The 21,800-nt window shown below is 37.6% G+C and overlaps 1 protein-coding gene across 1 annotated transcript in view; it reads left to right on the top strand.

Moving 5' to 3' along the window:
* gabbr2 (gamma-aminobutyric acid (GABA) B receptor, 2) overlaps nt 1-21,800 on the top strand; it is a 306,925-nt gene that overhangs the window by 180,504 nt on the left and 104,621 nt on the right. Inside the window, exon 4 of the mRNA XM_007258852.4 lies at nt 12,619-12,720. Coding sequence (XP_007258914.2) covers nt 12,619-12,720 — 102 coding nt within the window. The remainder of the gene's footprint in view (nt 1-12,618; nt 12,721-21,800) is intronic.

The raw sequence follows: 21,800 nt of genomic DNA, 5'->3' as shown, positions 1-21,800 counted from the left end.
TGTCTGTTAGCCTGGTATATATAAATATGGATATTTGTGTGTCATTTTTAAGCATCTAAGCATTTAAGTTAATGATTTCAATAAATATTCCATCTCAAAGTCTGCCTCTGATTATTACTGAATCCTGTAAGTTTAGCTAAATGCCTTTAAACTTATTTTAGTCCTCAATATGATCCAGTTTACCTGTGCAAATGCTCAACGCTCCTGTGGCCATGTCTTCTAACTAATTCAATCTCTTTTGGACTGAAGTCTCCTATAAAGATAAGATTTTTTTCAGATGTATAAATGTGATAATACATAAACTTTCTATGGCTGGGGAATTAATCAAAATTGAAATAAAAACGAAATTTAATCTCTAACTGAATGTCAGTCCTGTCGCTGACTATCTGCCTGTTTTGGACTCTAGTTCTCGCTGTAAAGACTGCATCTCCCAGAATGCACCTGTGTCCAACTTCCTGGACATGCTGGATCATGTGACGCTTCGTTGTTCCGGCTTACCTGACTTTTCTGATTGCTATTTCCTGTTTCCCCTTGTATAAACCCCCCCTTGTTTCTGTTCCCATTTGCTGAGTATTTTACCTTATTTTTTAGCTCTTCTACTCTGTGTTTCTTTTATATTTTTGCTACTTTGTTACCTTTTTTCCCTCTTTTGCCCTTTTTTTCATTTTTGGATCTTTTTGCCTGTTCTCTTTGGTACATTGTATCTTATTGCCCTATTTGGTTATTTACCATGCCTGTCCCATGTAACTCTAGTAAACTTGGTCATTTGATTAATAAACTTTATGTAAAGGATCTGTCTAAAAAGTGTCTAACTCTCGTCTGGCCTGTGTGACAGTAAAGTAAATCTTGCCTTTTTCTAATTCTGTTCATACTTTTTCCCCAATGTTGGTGTTTAGGCAAGGCCCTAACATATAGAAGCCAATCCAACAGAACAATTTGAGCAGCTTGTACTAAAGAAAACAGCTGTGATTGTCATTCATTAAAACTATCAGTCATTAATTTGTAATCGAGTAAAATCAGTAAATCACAATATCGATCTGAGGTCATATCGCATACCTGTAAAACTACTAAAATCTACTTTTTGAGATTTGGTACAAAGTTTGATTATGGCTGTAATACAATTGTATATGGCTACTGATATATAAAATTATACATTATATGTTACATTGACCTTACATTACCACAGCTCAGTGCACATGCAGGAACATGCACTGACACACACAGACCCATGCATGCATGCATACACTCCATAAGTGACCATGCTGGAATGAATAGGTTATATGTGTGGAGGGGGCAGTTCAGCATTTGCTTCCTCTACTGTGTGTTCTCTTTCACACCAAGGTGCTCCATTAGTGACCTATATGATTCACTCCAGTACTTCCAGTAATGGCTCTCTATTTTGGTGTGTGTGAGTGTGTGAGTGTGTGTGTGTGTGTGTGTGTGTGTGCATCGAAGTTTCTGCTTGTTTGATCACTGATTAAACATTCCAGCAACACAAGCACAACAGCCCGGCTTACCAGAGCTAATTGCATTCCCTGAGGAGATGACCGAAGCAAAAGTCATACATCTCTTCCTGCTTTGATGGGAGCTTATGGGCTGTCGTCATATTTCTGTGTGTGTTTGTGTGTGTGTGTGTGTGTGTGTGTGTATTGTGTACCTCTGTCTTTGTGCTCATCTGTGACAGTTGCAGTGGGATGGGCTCATTAAAAATCAGCTCTAAAAATAGAAGCTTATTGCTCTAACATGCCCTTCACTTCAGTGATGCATAAAGCATGTTGAACAGCAACCCCCCCCCCCTCTAAAAAAAAACAACAAAAAAACTATACACCCCCCGCTGTTAGTGTGTGTTTAAGCCAGCCTGAGTGTGAAAGCTTTCTGTGTAGATTAGAGGGCGTGTGTTTGCTGCTCTGAGAGAACGGGGGAATCCCAGCGCTGTCAGACAGGCCAGTACACATCGGGACAACATTTTAAACCTTTTTGTCTTATGGGATAGCAGTATGTAAATTGATCATGAAGTGTTACCTCATGGGACAGCTTGGGACAGAATGTGTGTGTACAATATCTATATACAGCTCTGGAAACAATTAAGAGACCACTTCAGATTCTGACTTAGTTTCTCTGATTTTTCTATTTATAGGTAGATGTTTAAGTAAAATAAACATTGTTGTTTTATTCAATAAACCACGGACAACATTTCTCCCAAATTCTAAATAAAAATATTGTCATTTAGAGAATTTATTTGCAGACAATGAGAAATGGCTGAAATAACAAAAAAGTTGCAGAGCTTTCAGACCTCAAATAATGCAAATAAAACAAGTTCATGTTCATAAAGTTCATAAAGAGTTCAGAAATCAATATTTAACCCTGTTTTTTAATCACAGTTTTCATGCATGTTCATGGCTTGATCTCCTCCACCAGTCTTACACACTGCTTTTGGATAACTTTATGCCACTCCTGGTGCAGAAATTCAAGCAGTTCAGCTTGGTTTGATGGGTTAGGATCATTCAGTTTCCTCTTGATTATATTCCAGATGTTTTCAATTTGGTAAAATTTAAAGAAACTCATACTTTTTAAGTGATCTGTTTTTTCCAGAGCTGTATGTATTTGTCATAGAAGGCATTACTGCCCACAGTGGACAGTGCAGTGGGTGGTAATGATGAAGACAGATGACTTCTGAGTTCTAGAGTTGTCCATGCAAACAGACAGCAATCGACTCTTGCAGCCCCACACGCATGTCCTGTAGGTCAGTACCTTTGTTCTTTAGTGTCAATGAGACATGGCATAAGTCATGAGACACAATGCTAGTTCCTGTCCCATGACATATGGCAGTTTAGTGTATCCTCAGATCAGTCAAACTTTGTTATATATATAGTAGATAGTTGGACAAAGTGAGCTTCATTAGTTTATCAGTAAAAACATTATTTTACATCCCAACATAAAAATCACATATGGACAAAAGTTATGAGACAAATTTAAGTGTATTTAAAAAGAATGTAAAATGCTTTTGCTGGGGTAACTGTCTCTTCTGTCCCTAGAAGGCTTTCTACTAGATGTCGGAGCATCTCTGTGATGATTTAATTGCATTTATCGATTAATAACATACATTAATATCAGAATGTTGGATGATCACCACACCAACTTATACTACCCAACTACACAATCCATCCCAAAGGTAATGGATGGAGCAGTGACATTCATTTCTCTCTCTGTGCTTCTTTTTCTTCCTCTCTACCTAGGTTCATTTTTCTCTCTCCATCTGTCTCACTTTGGGGTTTTTTATGTATGCATCCATTACTCTCTTCGCCTCCCTCTCTCCATTGTTCTCCATTTCTTTCTCTCTCTCTCTCTCTCTCACTCTCTCTCTCTCTCCTCCTGTCCATCCATCCATCCATCAATCTGTCTGTCTGTCTCTCTCTCTCCCCCTGTCCATCCAGCCATCCTTCTGTCTATCTGTCTCTCTCTCTGTCTAACTCTTGTCCCTCCCCACTCAGCATTACAGTCACATCTGGCTATTTTTAGACAGGGTCACTTGTTACTGAGTTAGTACCCACTGTTCTAATGTAATAATACACAATGATGACATTTTTAGTCTGAGAGTCATTATTAGACCATGTCAGGCATTAGCACCACCCAACACCAACAGGTGCAACTTAAAGTAACTCAAATGCATTAATTTATTAGAAGGGGAGTCCACAGTTGTAAATTTAGTGGTAATAATCAATAAATCAAACCTTTAGCCGGCTCTAGTACACACTCAATCATACCCACTCTGAGCAGGCCTCCATGTAAAGCTCAGCGTGTTATTCCTGTGGGAGCAGTGCAACACAAATCAAACGCAAATAAAGGTCACACAGTTGTCCTTCTCTTTCTCAGCCCGGCCAAACAAGCAGTCCGATAGCTGTTGGGCCTCTTGTCTTGTTTGATTGCTTTCAGCATAGTGCTCTTATCTGCTGAGACAGGAAACTGTAACGTCTTGTCCAGATCTGAGTGGTTATGCTTTCTGAAGAGCAAAAGCGAGTTCTATTGATCTGGCTTGTCTGCACAGTTGTTTACGTTGTTTCCTCTGCCTCTAAGTGGTGGGTAGTGGGTTTCAGTACCTTGGTGTGTGTTCCTATGTATGTTTGTGTGTGTGTATGTGTGTTTCTGTGTGTATGGGTGCATGTGTATGCCCTCGTATAGGTGGATCTTCTGCAAGGCTGGCAGAGGATGTGCGTAGAATAAAAATGAGGCTAGAATTGATACTGAGCAAATGTTAGCCATTTCGCCATTGCTGGGAGTCTTAATTAAGGATTTCAGCATGCTCCCTCACGGCCTAGTTGCAACACGCTAATACAATCATGAACTAGTCCAAGGAATTTCTTTCAAGGTCACAGAGATGAATAGTGGATGGATCGTTAGGGAGATATTTCAACGCAGTGTCACAGCAAAAAATCTCAACCTCTCAGGAAGCACAATTGCCATTGTCTGTGGAAACACACATAAATCACCATCAGAAAGACGGTTCAAAGGCCACAGGATGAATCTTGTCTTTCAGTGATCTCCCTGCGCTGTGAATCGCTAAGAGCAGGCTATTGTAAAGAAGAGTCCTCATAGTAATGATAATAAATCTTATTCAGGCACTACTTTTTTTCATTTTAGACAAAACACTGCCAAAAATCAAATATAAAGAGTCTACGAATATAGACTTTTATGCCTCCCATCTGAAAGCAGTACAAATTATCATAAAAACCTTCTCAAACAAAACATTATAAATTCTTTTTGCTACATTTTGTTTTATTTCTAAAAGAACCCTGAGGAGAATTTTCTAAAGTAGACATTCCTCAAGAGTAGTATTGTTACTGTTTTATAAAATGTGGAATTTATTCTTAACTTGTGATAAATTTTTCTGATAAATGGCGCAATATAATTATCCAAAATATATAAAAACATTTTATATATAAATTAATTTACATTTACAAGATGTGAAGTTTTTTTTAGCATTGTTGCATACCTGCTACAATGCTGAATAAATAGCAGAATCATTACCATCACCAAGCTGGTTAACCAGCATGACCAAGACCAAGTAATTAAATGCAGCATATACTATGCTGATCAGGAGCTGATTAACCAGCTAGTTTACCAGTAAAAAAAAAAGCCACTTTCAGTTTTTTTGCGACTTTAACCATCAAACTGCAGCTTAAACCTGGATTTTTTAACATTGATAAACTAAAGTCCAGCAAAATGCAGCTAACGTGACTGTAGCTACATACAGGTGAGCTCTCTGGTTTATTGTGTCTTCAGGAGCTGCACTGTAATCCTTTTTGTGTTGGATCAAGGACCAGCGTAATTAGGTAGTAATAAAGGAATAATCCAATCACATTTTAATTATCAGTGGCTGAGACCATTTTCACGACTCCTGTGTTCCTTCTGGAAGTCCTAGATAAGTCACTACCTCTGAATACCGAATATTAGTATTGGCAATAAGGTTAGTCAGGTGATAGGGGTGGAAACAGCAGTAGGGACTGTGTGCAAGTATTTTTTTTATTTTTTATCTGAGAGTATTATCAATATCCCTTTCAGACCCTGCATCCATTACAATGGACATTATGTATTTTCTATAATTTTTTCAAATGTGTTGTTGCCCATAATACTAAATGAAAGCTGTTTTTAATCAGAATAGACTATAAATTAGCCAAAGAAAAAGTTTCTAAGCCAGTGAAACAATAGCTTAGCCCCGCCCACTGCACTGAAAAAAAAAAACATCACTAGAGCCAAAGAGGCAAATTTAAAGAGCTATTTTTTTTTATAATTGGTTGTGACTTAAAACACATTTTTAATGTTTATTTTAGTGTTTAGGGATGGTTTGTAAACAAAAAGGTCAATATCAAATCTGAAAATGTTAAGTACAGATTTCTAATCCAATAGACATAAAAAACAGTTTAATATATATATATATATATATATATATATATATATATATATATATATATATATATAGATAATAGATAATATATATAGATACTATAGATTTTATATTATAATATTAGTCTTCCATTGTGTGCATTGCAGACAGAAAAAATATTATTATTATTATTAAAATTATTATTATTGGTAGAAGTATTAGTAGGAGAAGTAGTATTTCAACACTGGCACATAATTCAGGACTGAAAGTAATATAGAACCAACAAAGACAAGGTATAATGTGTATTTTAAAAAATGATACGCACCATATTAACCAGCCTTATCCTGAGAGAGTACAAACTGCTTTGCTCTCTCCTGGTAGAATCTGTGCTCTCTGTCTCTTCATCACTCTGTAGACTTTCAAGTAATAGGGGCTGTCCTAATGAGTGGGTGGGTTTATTGGCTGAGGCAAAAAAAAGAGAAAGAGTAAAAAACACATGTTCTCTGGTCCTTTCTTCTGATATGTGTGTGTGATTTCAGCGGGTATACATTGCAGGATTTGCAGTGTGTTTATGTGGCAGAGCTGACATTTGTCGGAGGCGTGCCGCGTTAGTGACCGCTGTCCTCTGTCTGCCCTCATAGCCCCATCAGGCTGAGAGAGCAGATCCTGCCTGGCACACACACACACCTTCTGATGTCTCAACATTCTCTGTGCATGAGTCTCACGGGACAGAGCTCAGATCAGCTGGAGGCAACACAGGCCAGGCTATGGGGGGTAGAGAGCTGGAGGACACTTGATGATGAACTGCTGTGCATTTTTAAAAGGGTGGAAAAAACTACAAGCTAAAACAACAATGCAGCACCACAGCATGACCTGCCATCTATTATGTAGCTGAGCAATCAGTGGAGCTGCGGAGAGATAATCAAGCTTATTTGATTTTCTGCTAAATGGGGTCTTCTTCTTCAGCAGTGATGGCAGGTATCTAGTAACGATAACTCATCAAATGTTCTTAAAGCAATGTTATATAGCATTATTACCTTTAGAAAACTTGGCATCCTGGTCCATGCACTGTTAGTGTAATTTGTGTAAAATCCTCTAGTACCTCCTCAGTCCACATTCTTCTTTCACTTTTAGTGATGGTTCTGTATCTTTCAGCTTGTCCAGAAATGCATGTGTAAAGCACACCCTTTAGAAGTGTATCACCTTTTATTGATTGTGGCTTACAGCCAATGAAAACCCAAAAATCAGTGTCTCAGAAAATTAGAACATTATATAAGATCAATTGGTACTTTTGGCAGCAAGGACAGTGTGCCATGTCCTGCTGGAAAATGAAATTTGCATATCCATAAAAGTTGTCAGCAGAGGGAAGCATGAAGTGCTGTAAGATTTTGACTTCGGACTTCACATAACACTTGATATGCAGATTTTATTTTCCAGCAGGACTTTGCACACTGCCTACACTGCCAAAAGTATGAGTAGGTCTTATATAATATTCAAATTTTCTGAGACACTCATTTTTGAGTTTTCATTGGCTGTAAGCCATAATCATGAACAATAACAGATATAAACGCTTAAAATAGATTACTCTGTGTTTAATACATCTATATAATTTAAGATTTTCACATTTTGAACTGAATTACTGAAATAAAGTAACTTTTCAATGATATTTTAATTTGTTTAGATGCGCTATGTAAGAGCAGTGCACTGTAATTGGGTACTAACGCCTGGTAAAACATGTAACAATGTGTCTGCTGGTCTAATTGAGTGTAAGAGATGAATAGTAAATTAGACCAAAGTAGCTGGTGGTAAATTAGCCCACAGCAGTAGCTGACACCCAGCTCTCTGCTCCACTTCCCTTTTCCTGAATCACTCTGCTTCCTGTTTACTCGATTTAGGCCGGGTTCACCTGACAGGTCACTGCATAAATGCACTATGTGTTTCATCACTTCACACTCATCTCTCCCCAGCTTTACACCAGCATCCAAATCCCATAATCCTTTGGAGCTCCTTTACCGCTTTGCGTTCACCTGACAGCCGCTCCTCGCACCTCCTTGATTGGAGCTAACCGCTACAGAGCCCCAGGGTCCGGGCCGCCGTAGCACCGCACACAAGGGCTATTGTTTGTGTATGCAGTCACACACGTCCACATGCCAACACATGCCCACAAACACGCACACGTACTCACGCTGGCACCCACGCGCTCACCTAGACAGGGATTATCTGGATCTCCATTAAGCTGCAAATGTGTTCGGCACATTAGTAATCAAAACAATGTGGAGCGGCTCGGCTCGTCTGGCAGACAGTTCACACTGCTGCGGGAAAGAGGCCACGTTATTCATTCTCCACTCTTACAGTCAGAGTCATGGGACTGCAGATTTCAGAATGTGTCCCAGTGCTGAGGTGAGCACCGGAAATGTGTGGTAGAAAGAATCCCACAACATCATTATTTTCATCAAAGCACATATTTCTCTATGCTGTAGTTACTGTGGCATTAGTTTGAACTATTAATGAAGTGAAAATACAGCTAGCCAGTTAAAAAAAATACAAAACCATACCTAAATATAAAATATACTATTTTCAGAAAACTGTATTTAGCACTTACAGCCCTGCTCCTAAGACTAAGAAACAAAAAACAACCTGACAAATACACAGCAAGGTAGCACACAAATGACTCCACAAGGAACACTGAAACAGAGGGGCTTAAATAGACAAGGAGAGTGAGGAACACCTGGGCCAGGATATGGAGGGGGCGGGGTTACAAACAAGACACAAGGTGAGAACACTGATGGCTAGGGCGGGGCTAGGGTGGAGACAGGGACCAAAACACAACAGAAGCACATGGCTGGGAACATGACAGGAGCACAAGGGAACAAATGAGGAGAAAAACACAGGACAGACACAGGCTAAGGTGTGACATCTGTCTTCTATAGTTTTTTTTTTGTGACCCTTTTCCAACTTTTCTTTATTTCTGTATCAAATCTGTATCTAGGCAGAGACACTCACTCTTAAAATGAGTGGGTCTAAAATGGCTATAGCCTAAATGCTGTATTTTTTCACACTATACAGTACATTTCAAATCCTTAATTTTTTCCCAAAATTAACAGTGCACCTTATAATCTGGTCTGCCTTATGTATGAATTCTATTAGTCAAGTTGTAAGGAACAGTAATGCCACTCCGCTGAAGTCATTATAAAGCATTATAAACTAGTTTCAGGAAAGTTTCAGCACTAGGTGCAGCAATATTAGCATCAGCATTGGCCGCATTAGAATTAGCCGCTAACTGCAGGGTTCAGAGGTAGGCTAAGTATTATCTACCTGTAGCCTGTGTGTTTACTGTGTTTAAACCATTAGACTGGAAAAATGGTGACACTCTTGTTCCTTACTATTGTCACTTAAAATACGCCTTATAATCCAGTGCGCCTTATGTATGAAAATAGACCAGAAAATACACATACTTTGATAGTACGCCTTATAATACGGTGTATCTTATAGTCTGTTTAATACAGTAGGTGGGTGTACTTCAAAAAGAAGAACAGGAAACTATACATACAGTACATAGACTGGCATGCTATCACTCATGTTTATATGAATCCTATTGTATTGCAGTACTTCTCTAAAAGCACTAAACAGGCTGTGTGTTTGTGTTTGTGTTTGTGTGTGTGTGTGTGTGTGTGTGTGTGTGTGTGTACTTAGCAATACTGTAGAAACCTCCTTGTATAACATAGCATCCACCTTATAGAGAGAGTTTTGCCCATATGAGCATTAATCAACAGCCTAGCAACTCCATGGAAATAGGAACAACTTAACTATTTGCCCTTTTCTAATGTACTTACAAGTTGAATTAAAAAGTTAAGCTTTTATTTACACCTGATTCACATCTAATTGCGACTACTTTGAGTCTGATGTTTGGATTTGTTCTGTTTGTTTCAGTGGCAGGTGCCAGATGTGGCAAAAACGCAATGTTATTTGGCCTTTCTGCAAAATTAGACACAGCAAAGCTTTTTATCAGATTCAGATTGTAATAAATATTTGTTTTCAGCTTATGAATACAAATTGTCTACTGAGTGAAAGGTTAGAATTTTCACTTCCTGTCTAATGAGTCTGCTTCATTCAGTAAGCCATGAGTGAAAAATAATTAATATTAAACTATTCCATTCATTATTTTTGTTATTTCCAGTGATAACTGTTAAATCTGGTACAGTTTAAACCCTTAACCTCTGGTTTGAACTAAGTTTGAACTCAGTGTGCTTGTGAATTTCTTGTCCCCAGTTCACCCGGTGTGACCCCCCTGTGTAAAAGAGTGCTGATCACTGAGGCATGTATCTGTCTGACAGTGCACAAGTCGATCTAATGTGATTGCTGCCTCCGATTCTCAAGGCCTTTTACCCAGAGCGTGAGAAAGGGGACTTTACACAGTCCATCTCTCACGTTAGCATGCTTTTACTCCAACTTCTCTATCTAATAAGTCCTGAAAGCCCTGTGAAGCCACTAAAAGTTGTGGCTGGAGTCCAGTGCAGGAGAGAGAGAGAGAGCGAGACCCAGTGATCGATCCTGATTCAATCTCCCACTGTGTCTGATGTCCAGAGTGAACTTGCCTATTAGGCCAATATTTGTGATCCATTTGTCTTGTGGATGTCTGTTGTTGTGGGATTCTGTCGGGGGGGTGGGGGGTGGATTGATGCCTATAAAGGAAAGATCTCTTCACTGATGCTTGTTGAACTCCACTTGAACGCTCAAGTAGTGTAAGGTTGTGATTTTATACAGTATACTACATTGTAAGGATGAACAATACTATAACAAAACGACATTTTGATATTCTTTATTTTGAGATCTGGAACAAAAAAGAGACCACTTAAAAATAATGAGTTTCTTTGATTTCTCCAAATTGATAACCTCTGGAATATAATCAAGAGGAAGATGGATGATCACAAGCCATCAAAACAAGCTGAACTGCTTATATTTTTGCACCAGGAGTGACATAAAGGTATCCAAAAGCAGTGTGTAAGACTGGTGGAGGAGAACATGCCAAGATGCATGAAAGCTGTGATTAAAAACCAGAGTTATTCCACCAAATATTGATTTCTGAACTTAAAACTGTATGAATACAAACTTGTTTTCTTTGCATTATTTGAGGTCTGAAAGCTCTGCATCTTTTTTTTATTTCAGCCATTTTTCATTTCCTGCAAATAAATGCTCTAAATGACAATGATAATTGGAATTTGGGAGAAATGTTGTCTATAGTTTATAAAATAAAACAACAATGGTACTTTTACTCAAACATATACCTATAAAGAGCAAAATCAGAAAAACTGATTAAGAAACTGAAGTGTTGATTTTTTTTCTAGAGCTGTTTATATATATATATATATATATATATATATATATATATATATATATATATATATATATATATATATATACACATATATATATATGAGTGGTTCTTGAATACAATTTTTATTATTTTAGAATTTTATAACAATTATCATATATTTCTAGGATAGTAATAGTTCTCTATCATTAGTTATACCCTCATCCTTAGACAGGGAAAGTTTAGCACATGCCTCCTTTGATAATGTAAAGGCAGCCTTCACCTTTTTTCCAAGTGCTGCTGATCCAGACTCACCAGTGTGTTTGGTGTAATGTGCTGGACCCCCAACTCTGATACATCAGCTGACAGATGCCTGTGCTGACCAACATATGACTGGGAGTGATGGGGGCAGAGAGCACCATCTTTCCACACCTAAGAGGGCAAGGCCAGTTATGCTCTCTCAGACTCCAGCTGCTGATGGCAAGCAGTATGATCCGGGATTCAAGGATCCTCAGATCATAGTGGCAGCGCCACTTTGTTTTTTATTTCTAGATGTGCCAGAATTGTAATAAACAGTACCATTTAGAGCTATCAAGCATTCAAACTATTATGTGATTACATGTATTTACTTTTATATTGAACAAGGCACAAAAATAACCTCCTTATATGTCAGTTAAGGAAAAGTGCAAAAATAAAAAATTACTGCCACATAAAAAATGTTTTTTTAGCTTTGCGGTGGCTCGGGTGGTCCAGCGGATTAAGGCACTGCCACAATGATCAGGAGACTGCTAGTTCGAATCCTGCTCATGCAGCTTGCCATCAGCTGCCAGAGCCCCAAACGAGCACAACTGGCCTTGCTTTCTCTGGGTGGGTAGATGGCGCTCTCTCTCCACATCACTCCAAAGGGTGATGTCGCTCAGCATGAGGCGTCTGTGAGCTGGTTTATTGAAACTGCGCTTACCTCTGAGTACATTGTGATGCTACTCTGCAATCCTGCATCAGCAGCAGTTTGAAAACAGTTGCTGACTTTACATGTATCCTCCTGGAGTTGGGGCATCACTAGTGATGGGGGAGTGCAGCTGGGTGGATGAAATGCCCTCTGTAAATATGTACAATTTTGATTATCCGATTTCAATAATACAATAGCACAGCTGTATAGGTATTGTTTGATTTCACAGACCTTAATGGTCAAGCATGAATGACGGTATTGGGAGGCAGTGCTGACTGAGTTCTATCTACATCCTGTGGGAGAGCCTACAGACTGCTGCAGATGTGAACACAGAGTCTTTGGAGTCAGATCCACCAGAGATTACAGCGAATTGAGACATAAATCAGACAGATTGTTTTTGGCAGCCTCACCATCCACCATCTCTATTATTCTAACATTCTCTTCTTCTGTCTTTCTCTCGCTCTCTCTTTTGAACAGGTGCGCAATGATTTGACCAGTGAGCTCGAGAAGGCAGATATCCAGATAGCAGACACAGAGAGCTTCTCCAACGACCCCTGCGGTAATGTGCAGAAACTGAAGGTAAGCCAGCCAGACAGTATTCATTACTGATGCATGTATGAGAATATGTTGAACGATGAGCGAACCTACAGAAATGCTTCAAAACCTCATTACATTAAAGGAACAATCAGTAATAAATACAAACAAGTGTGGGATGCCAGATTGACACACAGTGACAAGCGACGATGAGTCTTACTCTGTAGCTGATCAGTGAATCAGAGTCCAAAATGCCCTCTAAATGTCCCTGCTATGCTAGAGGTGGGTGTTAAATGTGATTAATTACCTACAGTAGCTATGGTCAGCAACCATACTGAAGCTCAGTGATTATCTGTTCAACAGAAGAATAGCTAGCTTGACCATTTCCATGGCTGCAGCACACCTGGCAACCCGGGGTGTGGAAATTAGACTGGGGGAATGGCAGTGTGTATATTGAGAGGCTAAAACCCACACAGATGTAATTTGTTCTTTGACGTATTCATGGTACACACATGACTCTGTGGATCATACCTGCAAAACTCTAGAAATGAAACATCCCATCCATGTGGCACCAACTGTCAGGCCTCATTCAACTCAGATAATTCATGTCACCTTGCAATAAGCACACTTTCCAATGCTCACCTTCACTCACAAGATAGCACCTCACAATTAATACAAGTGTGGGCATTCTCAAGCCATCTCCTGACGTAACAATTCATGATTTCCCATGGCTTTGGCATGTGAGGGTGTATGTGTATTACTGTATAGATCCCATTATATATAATATATATATTATAATATCCCTACAAAGAGAAACTAGATATTATTAAACACACTTTTAATACTTATATTAATCTGTCTATGAACTAGTCTTGACAGCCAGTTTGATTAAATTCTACTTGCAGTAGTTAGATGCAAAAAAAGTGAAATAGCATTTATAAGAATTATATAATACAATCCAGTCATTGACTGATACTGTCCAAGGTGCTGAAATACACTGCTTTAGTTTCGTGTATTCATTCATCCATCCATCCATCCATACATACATACATCCATCCATCCATCCATCCATCCATCCATCCATCCATCCATCCATCCATCCAACCATAGGTGCCTTAGCAATGCAGTAAATGGAGCATGGAAAGAGCTACCATATGCTTTTGCCCTCCTCCTCCTCCTTCCTACCACACACACTTTTTATACAACGTAAAACAAATTCCTCCATCCTGTTAAATCTAGAACATACATTAAAGCACATACTGTGAATTTATCACATTACTCAGAAAGCCCATCTCTAGCCTATCCATGTTTTTCTGCCAACAGCATCAAGTAATCATTAAATTAATGTGTCTAATATAATAAAGTATAGATTGTTTTTTGCAGGTTCAGACATAGTTCCTTAATACTTTACCTGAATATGTTCAACTTATATTTTCCCCGCCATATTCCTTGTAAAACATACATTTAGTTGAACCCCTTATCATGCCTTGTCCTGTATACAAGCAACAGGTATAGGTGATACAAAACCCTTTTTTTCTACAAAAACAAAAAAACAAAAGTATTTACCTTCTGAAAATGTGAGGGTTTTGAAATCTCCTACAGGAAACTGTAACTCTCTACTCCACTTAATAATTCCAGATCAGTAACAGGAATCTGTAGATGTAAAAACTAGACAAACATAACAAAATTAAGGATTGGAGGACATGTTTGATTTGTATTCAGGAAAATATTGATTTTAAAATGAAGTTCAGAAAAGAGCCAATTTTTTTATTTTATTCATTATATATTGACATTAGCAGATTTACTTAAATATTTTGTTATAATTTCTAGTACAGTTACAATTCTGCTTTTTAGTTATGTTCCTTATCAAACATAAAAGCTTTTTATGTAATGCTTGAATAAAAATCCTCAAGATTTAATGATGTAGTATCAGGCAGACAATTGACAAAAATCCTGGCCTGAGATTCCTGAGTTTTTACCTTGTGGCCCCAAGCTAGAGGTTTGTGCCTTCCCCCTTCTGCAGCTGAACACCACTGATTGTTTCAATATTGTCATGTGACTGTGACAGGGATTAAGCCTAGTTTTGAAGTACAAACATTTTCAAAGACGATTTTTTTTCTATTAAAAATAAAGTATAGTTTAAGACTAGGCTTAATCCCTATCCACTACTGAACACTCTCTGGTTAATAATATATACGATCTTCTGCTAACATAAATTCACCATCGGCTATTTATTTCCAACAAACACAAGTTTATTTTTGGTAGGCTGGACACAGCTGTGACCTTCTGAACATTTCTTGACTATCTAGCCTGCGCCTGCAGGTCTGAATCACACACTTCTGCGCCACACGTTATACCCCACACCAATGTTTCTCATCTCTGTTTCTTGGAGGCATCCTGCCCTGCATATTTTATTGAGTTCCCTGCTTTGATACACCCCCTGCCCCTTAAGAGACCTTTCTAATGGGCTGATTAGTTGAATTGGGAGTATAGGAGTGGAGAAAGCAGGGTGTCTCCAGATCCAGGGTTGAGAAATACTGCTCTGCATTAATAAATACACTTTGAATGTTGGGCTAATATTAGCAGTGACGCAGGCTGTGGTTTGGGGTGCATCCTGTAAGAATGCAAAAAATACTGGTAGATTGTGTAGTTTTTTTCCTAGGTAGAGTTAAGGTCTGCTTCATTTCTGAACATAAAATCTGTCCGTCAGTCCATCAGTCCGTCTGTCCCTTTGTCCATATCATAATCGTAACCATGTTGTAGCATTGCACCTGAATGTGCTTTGCCAATGAATCACAATGTAGTTCCAGAAAGAAGAGATCAGTTTCCCTTTTTTATGTCATAGAAATATTGCAATTAAAGGTATAAGCACAACAACTTTAAATAACAGAAGAAAATATCAATATTGTATCATTATATTCTGCAATTTCCTATCAATTTTCAAAAACAGTATTGATTTTTGAATATTTGTTTAAATATAAAGGTTGATGGCAGACAGTTGTTACATTTTGCTTGGTTTGAACCCCACCCACTAAATAACAGTGTATAAAATGTTTCTTTTACTCAGATTTAATAAAAAAATATAGTATGTTTTATATAATTACTATTTTTTTTCTAAAATTTGATTTAAACAATAACAATATATCACCTTTCTTAGAGTATCACAATATCACATGCTATATTGAATCGTAACCCCTTTATCGTAATATCATCATATCATCAAGTATGTGCTATAACACAGCCCAGCTTTTAAATATAGATCATGCTGTTTAGTTGGTGTTAAAATTATATGCTGATATTTTGACATTATACATTTTCATTGTTTTCATCATATCGCATATCATATCTTTGCTGTCCAATGATAAACAAGCATCTCCAAAACAGCAACTTTACATTAGAGTGATAAAACCTTCTTAACTTTCAATGGAAGTCAATGTAAGAACAGTTTATTTCAGGTGTCTTTAAAGAAATTCTGTTGGTCCATTTAACAAGAAATTTTAAATCAGTGAAAGGGACAGTTGTTTTGCTGTAATCACGTATGTAGTAATCTAAAAATTGACAAAAATCAAGCTACTTGTTTTTCATTGGCCAGCAAAAGAATCATATATCATATCATATCTCACCATTTTTTAAGCCTATCGAGATAGAAATCTATTTTCCTTTAGTTTTCACCCACTGAAGAAGTACAGCTTAAATGGCCTCCTCTCCAGCAGTTATTACTGCTCCTCTACTCTGCAATACATCTTCTTCTTTTTCTTTTTCCTGCAGCGTGTCCTCGCCATTTTTGCAGAGTCGTTTTGCCCCAGCATGTTTTACTCTCTGAAGCCATTATAACTCCAATTACTGAATTGACATACTACCTTTGTGGAAAAATTCCCCAAAGAGGGGGGGAACTGGAGCAGAAATGGTTCTCCAAATTCTGCAGGCCCTGATTTTCCACCCTTTGCCATCCTCTCTCAGTTAGGCATCATTCATTCTTTTGCCATCATGCTTGCATTAGGATGCACATTTAAGGCTTTTTTTCTAAAATCAAAACAAAAACATTTCAGACTGCAGAGGAAAAGTAGAAAAATGCAATATACTTTATTTTAGTAATTCAGTTTAAAATGTTAAAACTCATATATTATATACTTGCATTTCACACAGAGTGATCTATTTCAAGCATTTATTTCTTTTATTGTTGATGATTATGGCTTACAGCCAATGAAAACCCAAAAATCAGTGTCTCAGAAAATAAGAATATTATATAAGACCAACTGGTACTTTTGGCAGTGTGGGCAGTGTGCCAAGTCCTGTGGGAAGAATGAAATGCTGTAATTTTCATTGACTTTGGACTTGATATAACACAGTGGATCAACACCAGCAGATGACATGTCTTTCCAAACCATCACTGATTGGGGAAACTTCACACTAGACCTCAAGCAGTTTGGACTGCAGTTTGGACTCCTCCTTCAGACTCTGGCCCCATGATTTCCAAATAAAATTTACAATTTACTGATGATCAGTGATGGTTTGGAGAGACATGTCATCTGTTGGTGTTGATCCACTGTGTTATATTATCAAGTCTAAAGTCAGTGCAGTGTTTTCCTGCAAAATCTTACTTCAGCTCTTATGGAGAAGTAGATTTCATTTTCCAGCAAGACTTGGCACACTGCCCACACTGCCAAAAGTACCAATTAGTTTTATATAATATTACCCGCTAATTTTCTGAGACACTGATTTTTGAGTTTTTATTGGCTGTATGCTATAATCAACAACAATAAAAGAAATACATGCTTAAAATAGATAATTCTGTGTGTAATACATCTATATAATAAGTTTAGTTTTACGTTTTGAACTGAATTACTGAAATAAAGTTACTTTTCTTTTGTTACATACAACATCATTGTATCTTAAAGTGATGTTAATGCCCTGATTACGAAAATAGACAAATAGATCCCAATTTAGACCTAATTTTAACTCAAAACCTAATCGGAACTCTTACCCTGACCCAAAACCATCACTTTAAACTCTACAGATATAGATTTTAACTCTATAAATATAAAGCAACAAAGAACAGAATTCAGCAGATTCTAAATCTATTTCATTCTCTAACTTGGTTAAACGTCACCTGATCATCTACCAAACAAATTCTGATGCTTCAGCTGCAGTCTTTGATATGTTGTTGATACTGTATATCACTGAGAGTCTGTTTAGTTTACTGCATCCAAAAAGCATCTAAGTAGGAAAAATGTGGGATATGCTCTCTTAAACAGAGAACTAATCATCCTAAACTTTCCAACTGACTTTCAGCCTGAACTAAACCGATAAATCAAAACGCAGACAAACACATGCCACTGTGAGCTACAGTAATGTATGCATGTGGGAAAATCTCACAACAATGGAGTCAGTGAAAGTAAAAAGGTGTAAACAGTTTGGTGCACCAGCATGAATTCAGCTTTTATGCGACTGGATGTGAAGCAGAGACTCGTTGCCAGAACTCCAGGATGGCTGGAAGCATTCGCACAGCTGGAGCGATTCAGGTTAAGTGCCTGCACCAGAGGGGCCGGCGCAGGGGTTTCCAGCGACTGGGGTTTGGGAGGCCAGCAGAAGGCCCTGAAAGAGGAAGCAGGAGTGTTCCACACAAAAGCTCCAATCTCCCAGCATGCTCTCTGGCTCCAGTGTGGCGCTGTGGAGGTATTGTGGTGAGCGAGGCCCTTTTGACGGCACTCTCCGAGGTGCTGGGAGGAAGCTGAACGAGACTGTTAGGCCACACACCATGCGCAGCTCAATGCTGAATTTACTGTATTGTGCTGGTTGTTTGTGCTGGCAGGGAAATAGCTGCGGCCCAGACTTTATTCTGAGGCTAATTGAAGCTGCTCATTAGTGCATGTTTGTGATACGATTAGCTGGTTCTATTATAGTTATGAGTGATTAGATGAAAGCTGGTCTAATGCGAATGGCTCACCTTTGGGGTCTTTATTTTCAGGTATGTAAGAATACTTAGTAAATTTTGGGTGGTTTAATATTGTATTTGTTTATGTCATCAATCACATCACATTATTGTTACACAATGTACCATAGTGTGTTACTATAACCAAGTGAATAAAGTGGTGTATTTCTCTAACTTTCATGAACGATTGCAGTTTCAAGCTTCATATAATCATCAGAATGGGGGTAAATGGGGTCTCAGCGATTTTGAGCATGGCAGGATGGTTGGTGCCAGACAGGCTTGTGTGAGGATTCCTAGAACTCCTGATCTTGTGGGATTTTCAGCACAATTAGAGATTACCCAGAATGATGTAAGAATAAAAACATACCCAGCGAGCGGTAGTTCTAAAGAACTAAAGAAATGTTTTGTTGGTAAAAGAAATCAATGGAGAATGGCCAGACTGGTTAGAGCTCACAGAAAGGCTAAAAACCATGGTGTACCACAATTGTAGTGAGCAGAAAAGCTTCTGAAAATGCACAACACTTCCAACAGCCTTGATATGGATGGGCTTCAACAGCAGAAGACCATGTCTGCTTTAATTTCTTTCAGCCAAGAACAAAAACCTGAGGTTGCCAAACTGGACAGGTGAAGACGTGTAAGCATAGTCAGCTCTGAGGTTCACAGATTGAGAAGCCAATGGATCTTACCTGCCTTTGTTTACAGCCCAGGCTGGTGGAGACAGTTTGGTGAACATTTTGGAGCCATGATTACCAGTCAAGCATCACTTGATTACCATCACTTGATTATTTGAGTATAGTTGCTGTTGCTATTGTTACAAGTTCCAGCATTACGATGCACCACGTCACAAAGCAAAGGTCATCACCAAACTGTTTCATTGATCATGATTGTGAGTTCAGTTAGAGAGTTCATTAGTGGTGTTCCCAGTCAGCAGATGTGAATTCAATAGAACATCTTGAGGATGTGGGACAAACGGAGATACGAGCATGAAGGTGCTTCTAAGAATCTGCAGGAATTGAGTAATGCAGTCATGTTACCATAGACCAGAATCTCAAGGAATGTATCTGTTATCTTGAGGAATCCATGCCATGAAGAATTTAAGCTGGTTTGAGAGTAAAAAAGATCTAACCAATGGCTAAAGACTCATTTATGCTCAATGTCAAATATGAATATAGATATGTATGAAACCGTCAGTCAGAATTCTCTGTCCTTTTTTCCCTAATTGTGGATGTTCTTTGGAAACTCATATATAGAGATGGAAAGGAGAAGTACCAATGGAAATAGTATAGTAATTACATTATAATGGCCTTCATATAGCTTCTCCAAACTTAAGTAGATTTAAGTATGTGTTTTTTTAAACATCATTTTAAATACACTTAAAGTATATTTTAAATGTACTACTTTGCATATTGATGCACATATTGTGTATACCTTAATGCTACTGGAAGAAAAGCTACACTAAAAAGCAGTTAAAGCAGTATTTAATAATAAGACATTTATATTTTTATCGTTATAACTTTTAATTTAAAATACATTTTATGAAAATATAGAAAAATATTATTTTATGTGTATTTTCATAAAGTATATTAAATTGAAAATATACTTTTTGTATTCTTTACCTAATTTAAACATACTTTAAATGCTCTTAGGAATACTTCATTTTCACAGGGGAAGGCCTTCTCTGATAGCTTTAAAAGCCATTAGGGATTCCTCTGCATGGCTGCATAAGTGCATAAAGCTGAGTTTCATCCTGTTTTATCTCCTGTTTTATCTGTTATATCGTTTAGTGAAATTTATGTTCTTGTTAGTAGGTAAAATGCACTGCATTATTATGTACTGCCCTGATAAACTGCTTTTATTGAAATCTACATAAATAAACACATCTATCAGTCAGCACCAGCCCCTCCTCTTCCTCAGTACTTTGTGACAGATCTAAGAAAGGATACTTTTAAAATAATCAGGTTTGTTTACATGTAAGAAGCACTGAGACACGCCCATGCAGTTTCAGTGGGCCAACACACCATCTGTGGCTGCGGATATCCTGAACCTGAAAGTCCTGTAGCTTATGCTTGTTTGTAATCTGCTGGTGTGTGAGTGTCTGAAAAGTGTCTGCAGTGCTGGAGCGGACCGAGCTGCTGCTGATAGATTGATCTTCTGTGGTGCGAAACCAGACGAGGTGGAAACACAATGCTGGAGAGCGGGCTGAATTATTTACTGACTCAATCATGCAGCATGAGGTCGGGTGCTGATGGAGAGCTCTCCTCTGGCCCTTTTGGATATCAAACAATTCTCACTACTGACACTAATGTCTGCCCTGTAACGGATGGAGTCCCTCAGCATAATATAGCCCTGCCCAGCCGAGCTAAACAGCCTCCAAGTTTTAGAAAGTGTGCACACCACTGTTCCCAGCACTGTCAGAGACCAGAGCGTCTTATACTGTGGGGATACAGCTTCTTTGATGGCTGAGATTTTTACTAACATATAGAGTTTTACCCAAATCCAACCCAAAGAGTTTATCAATTAATCACTCTTTATTTCCACTCGGTAATACATTGAGGGTAATTTCCAAAATTAAAGGGACTAAAAAATAAGTTTAAAATATGAAAACATACAAACAATATAAGATTTAATTAAGAAGAAATAAAAGAATTCAGAATATAAGGATATGCAGACAGGCTAAAATGTAGAGCAAAAAAACAAAGAGATAAACAATTAGAATAATAAAATATAAACAAAATTAAATAAATAGAGGACTAAAATAACACCACAATTATAAAAAATTAAATACTGAAACTAAAATACATAATAATAATAATAATAATAATAATAATAATAATAATAATAATAATAATAATAAAAAGTTTAAAATGTATAAAAGTTTAAAAAAATAAAAGGATGAAATAAATTAAATAAAAAGGTAAATGGACAAAAGTAAAACCAGTAATAAAATAAATAAGAGGATGAAATGAATAAAATAAATAAAATAAAAGAGCTAAAAAAGCATAAGATATGATCAATAAAAAGACGAAATAATTAAAATAAATAAAAGGTAAAAGAAAAGCTAAAACAGTTACAGGCTGTCTGAAAGTGGTTAGATATTATAAGTTTAAGTGCATGATTTTACTGAACAAAAATATATACATACTATATTTTATGGACTATGAGGTGCAGTGTATTATAAGGCAAACCATTAATG

The sequence above is a fragment of the Astyanax mexicanus genome, chromosome 3 (genome assembly GCF_023375975.1).
Source record: "Astyanax mexicanus isolate ESR-SI-001 chromosome 3, AstMex3_surface, whole genome shotgun sequence".
NCBI lineage: Eukaryota > Metazoa > Chordata > Actinopteri > Characiformes > Acestrorhamphidae > Astyanax > Astyanax mexicanus.
This window is presented reverse-complemented; position numbering and strand designations above follow the sequence as displayed.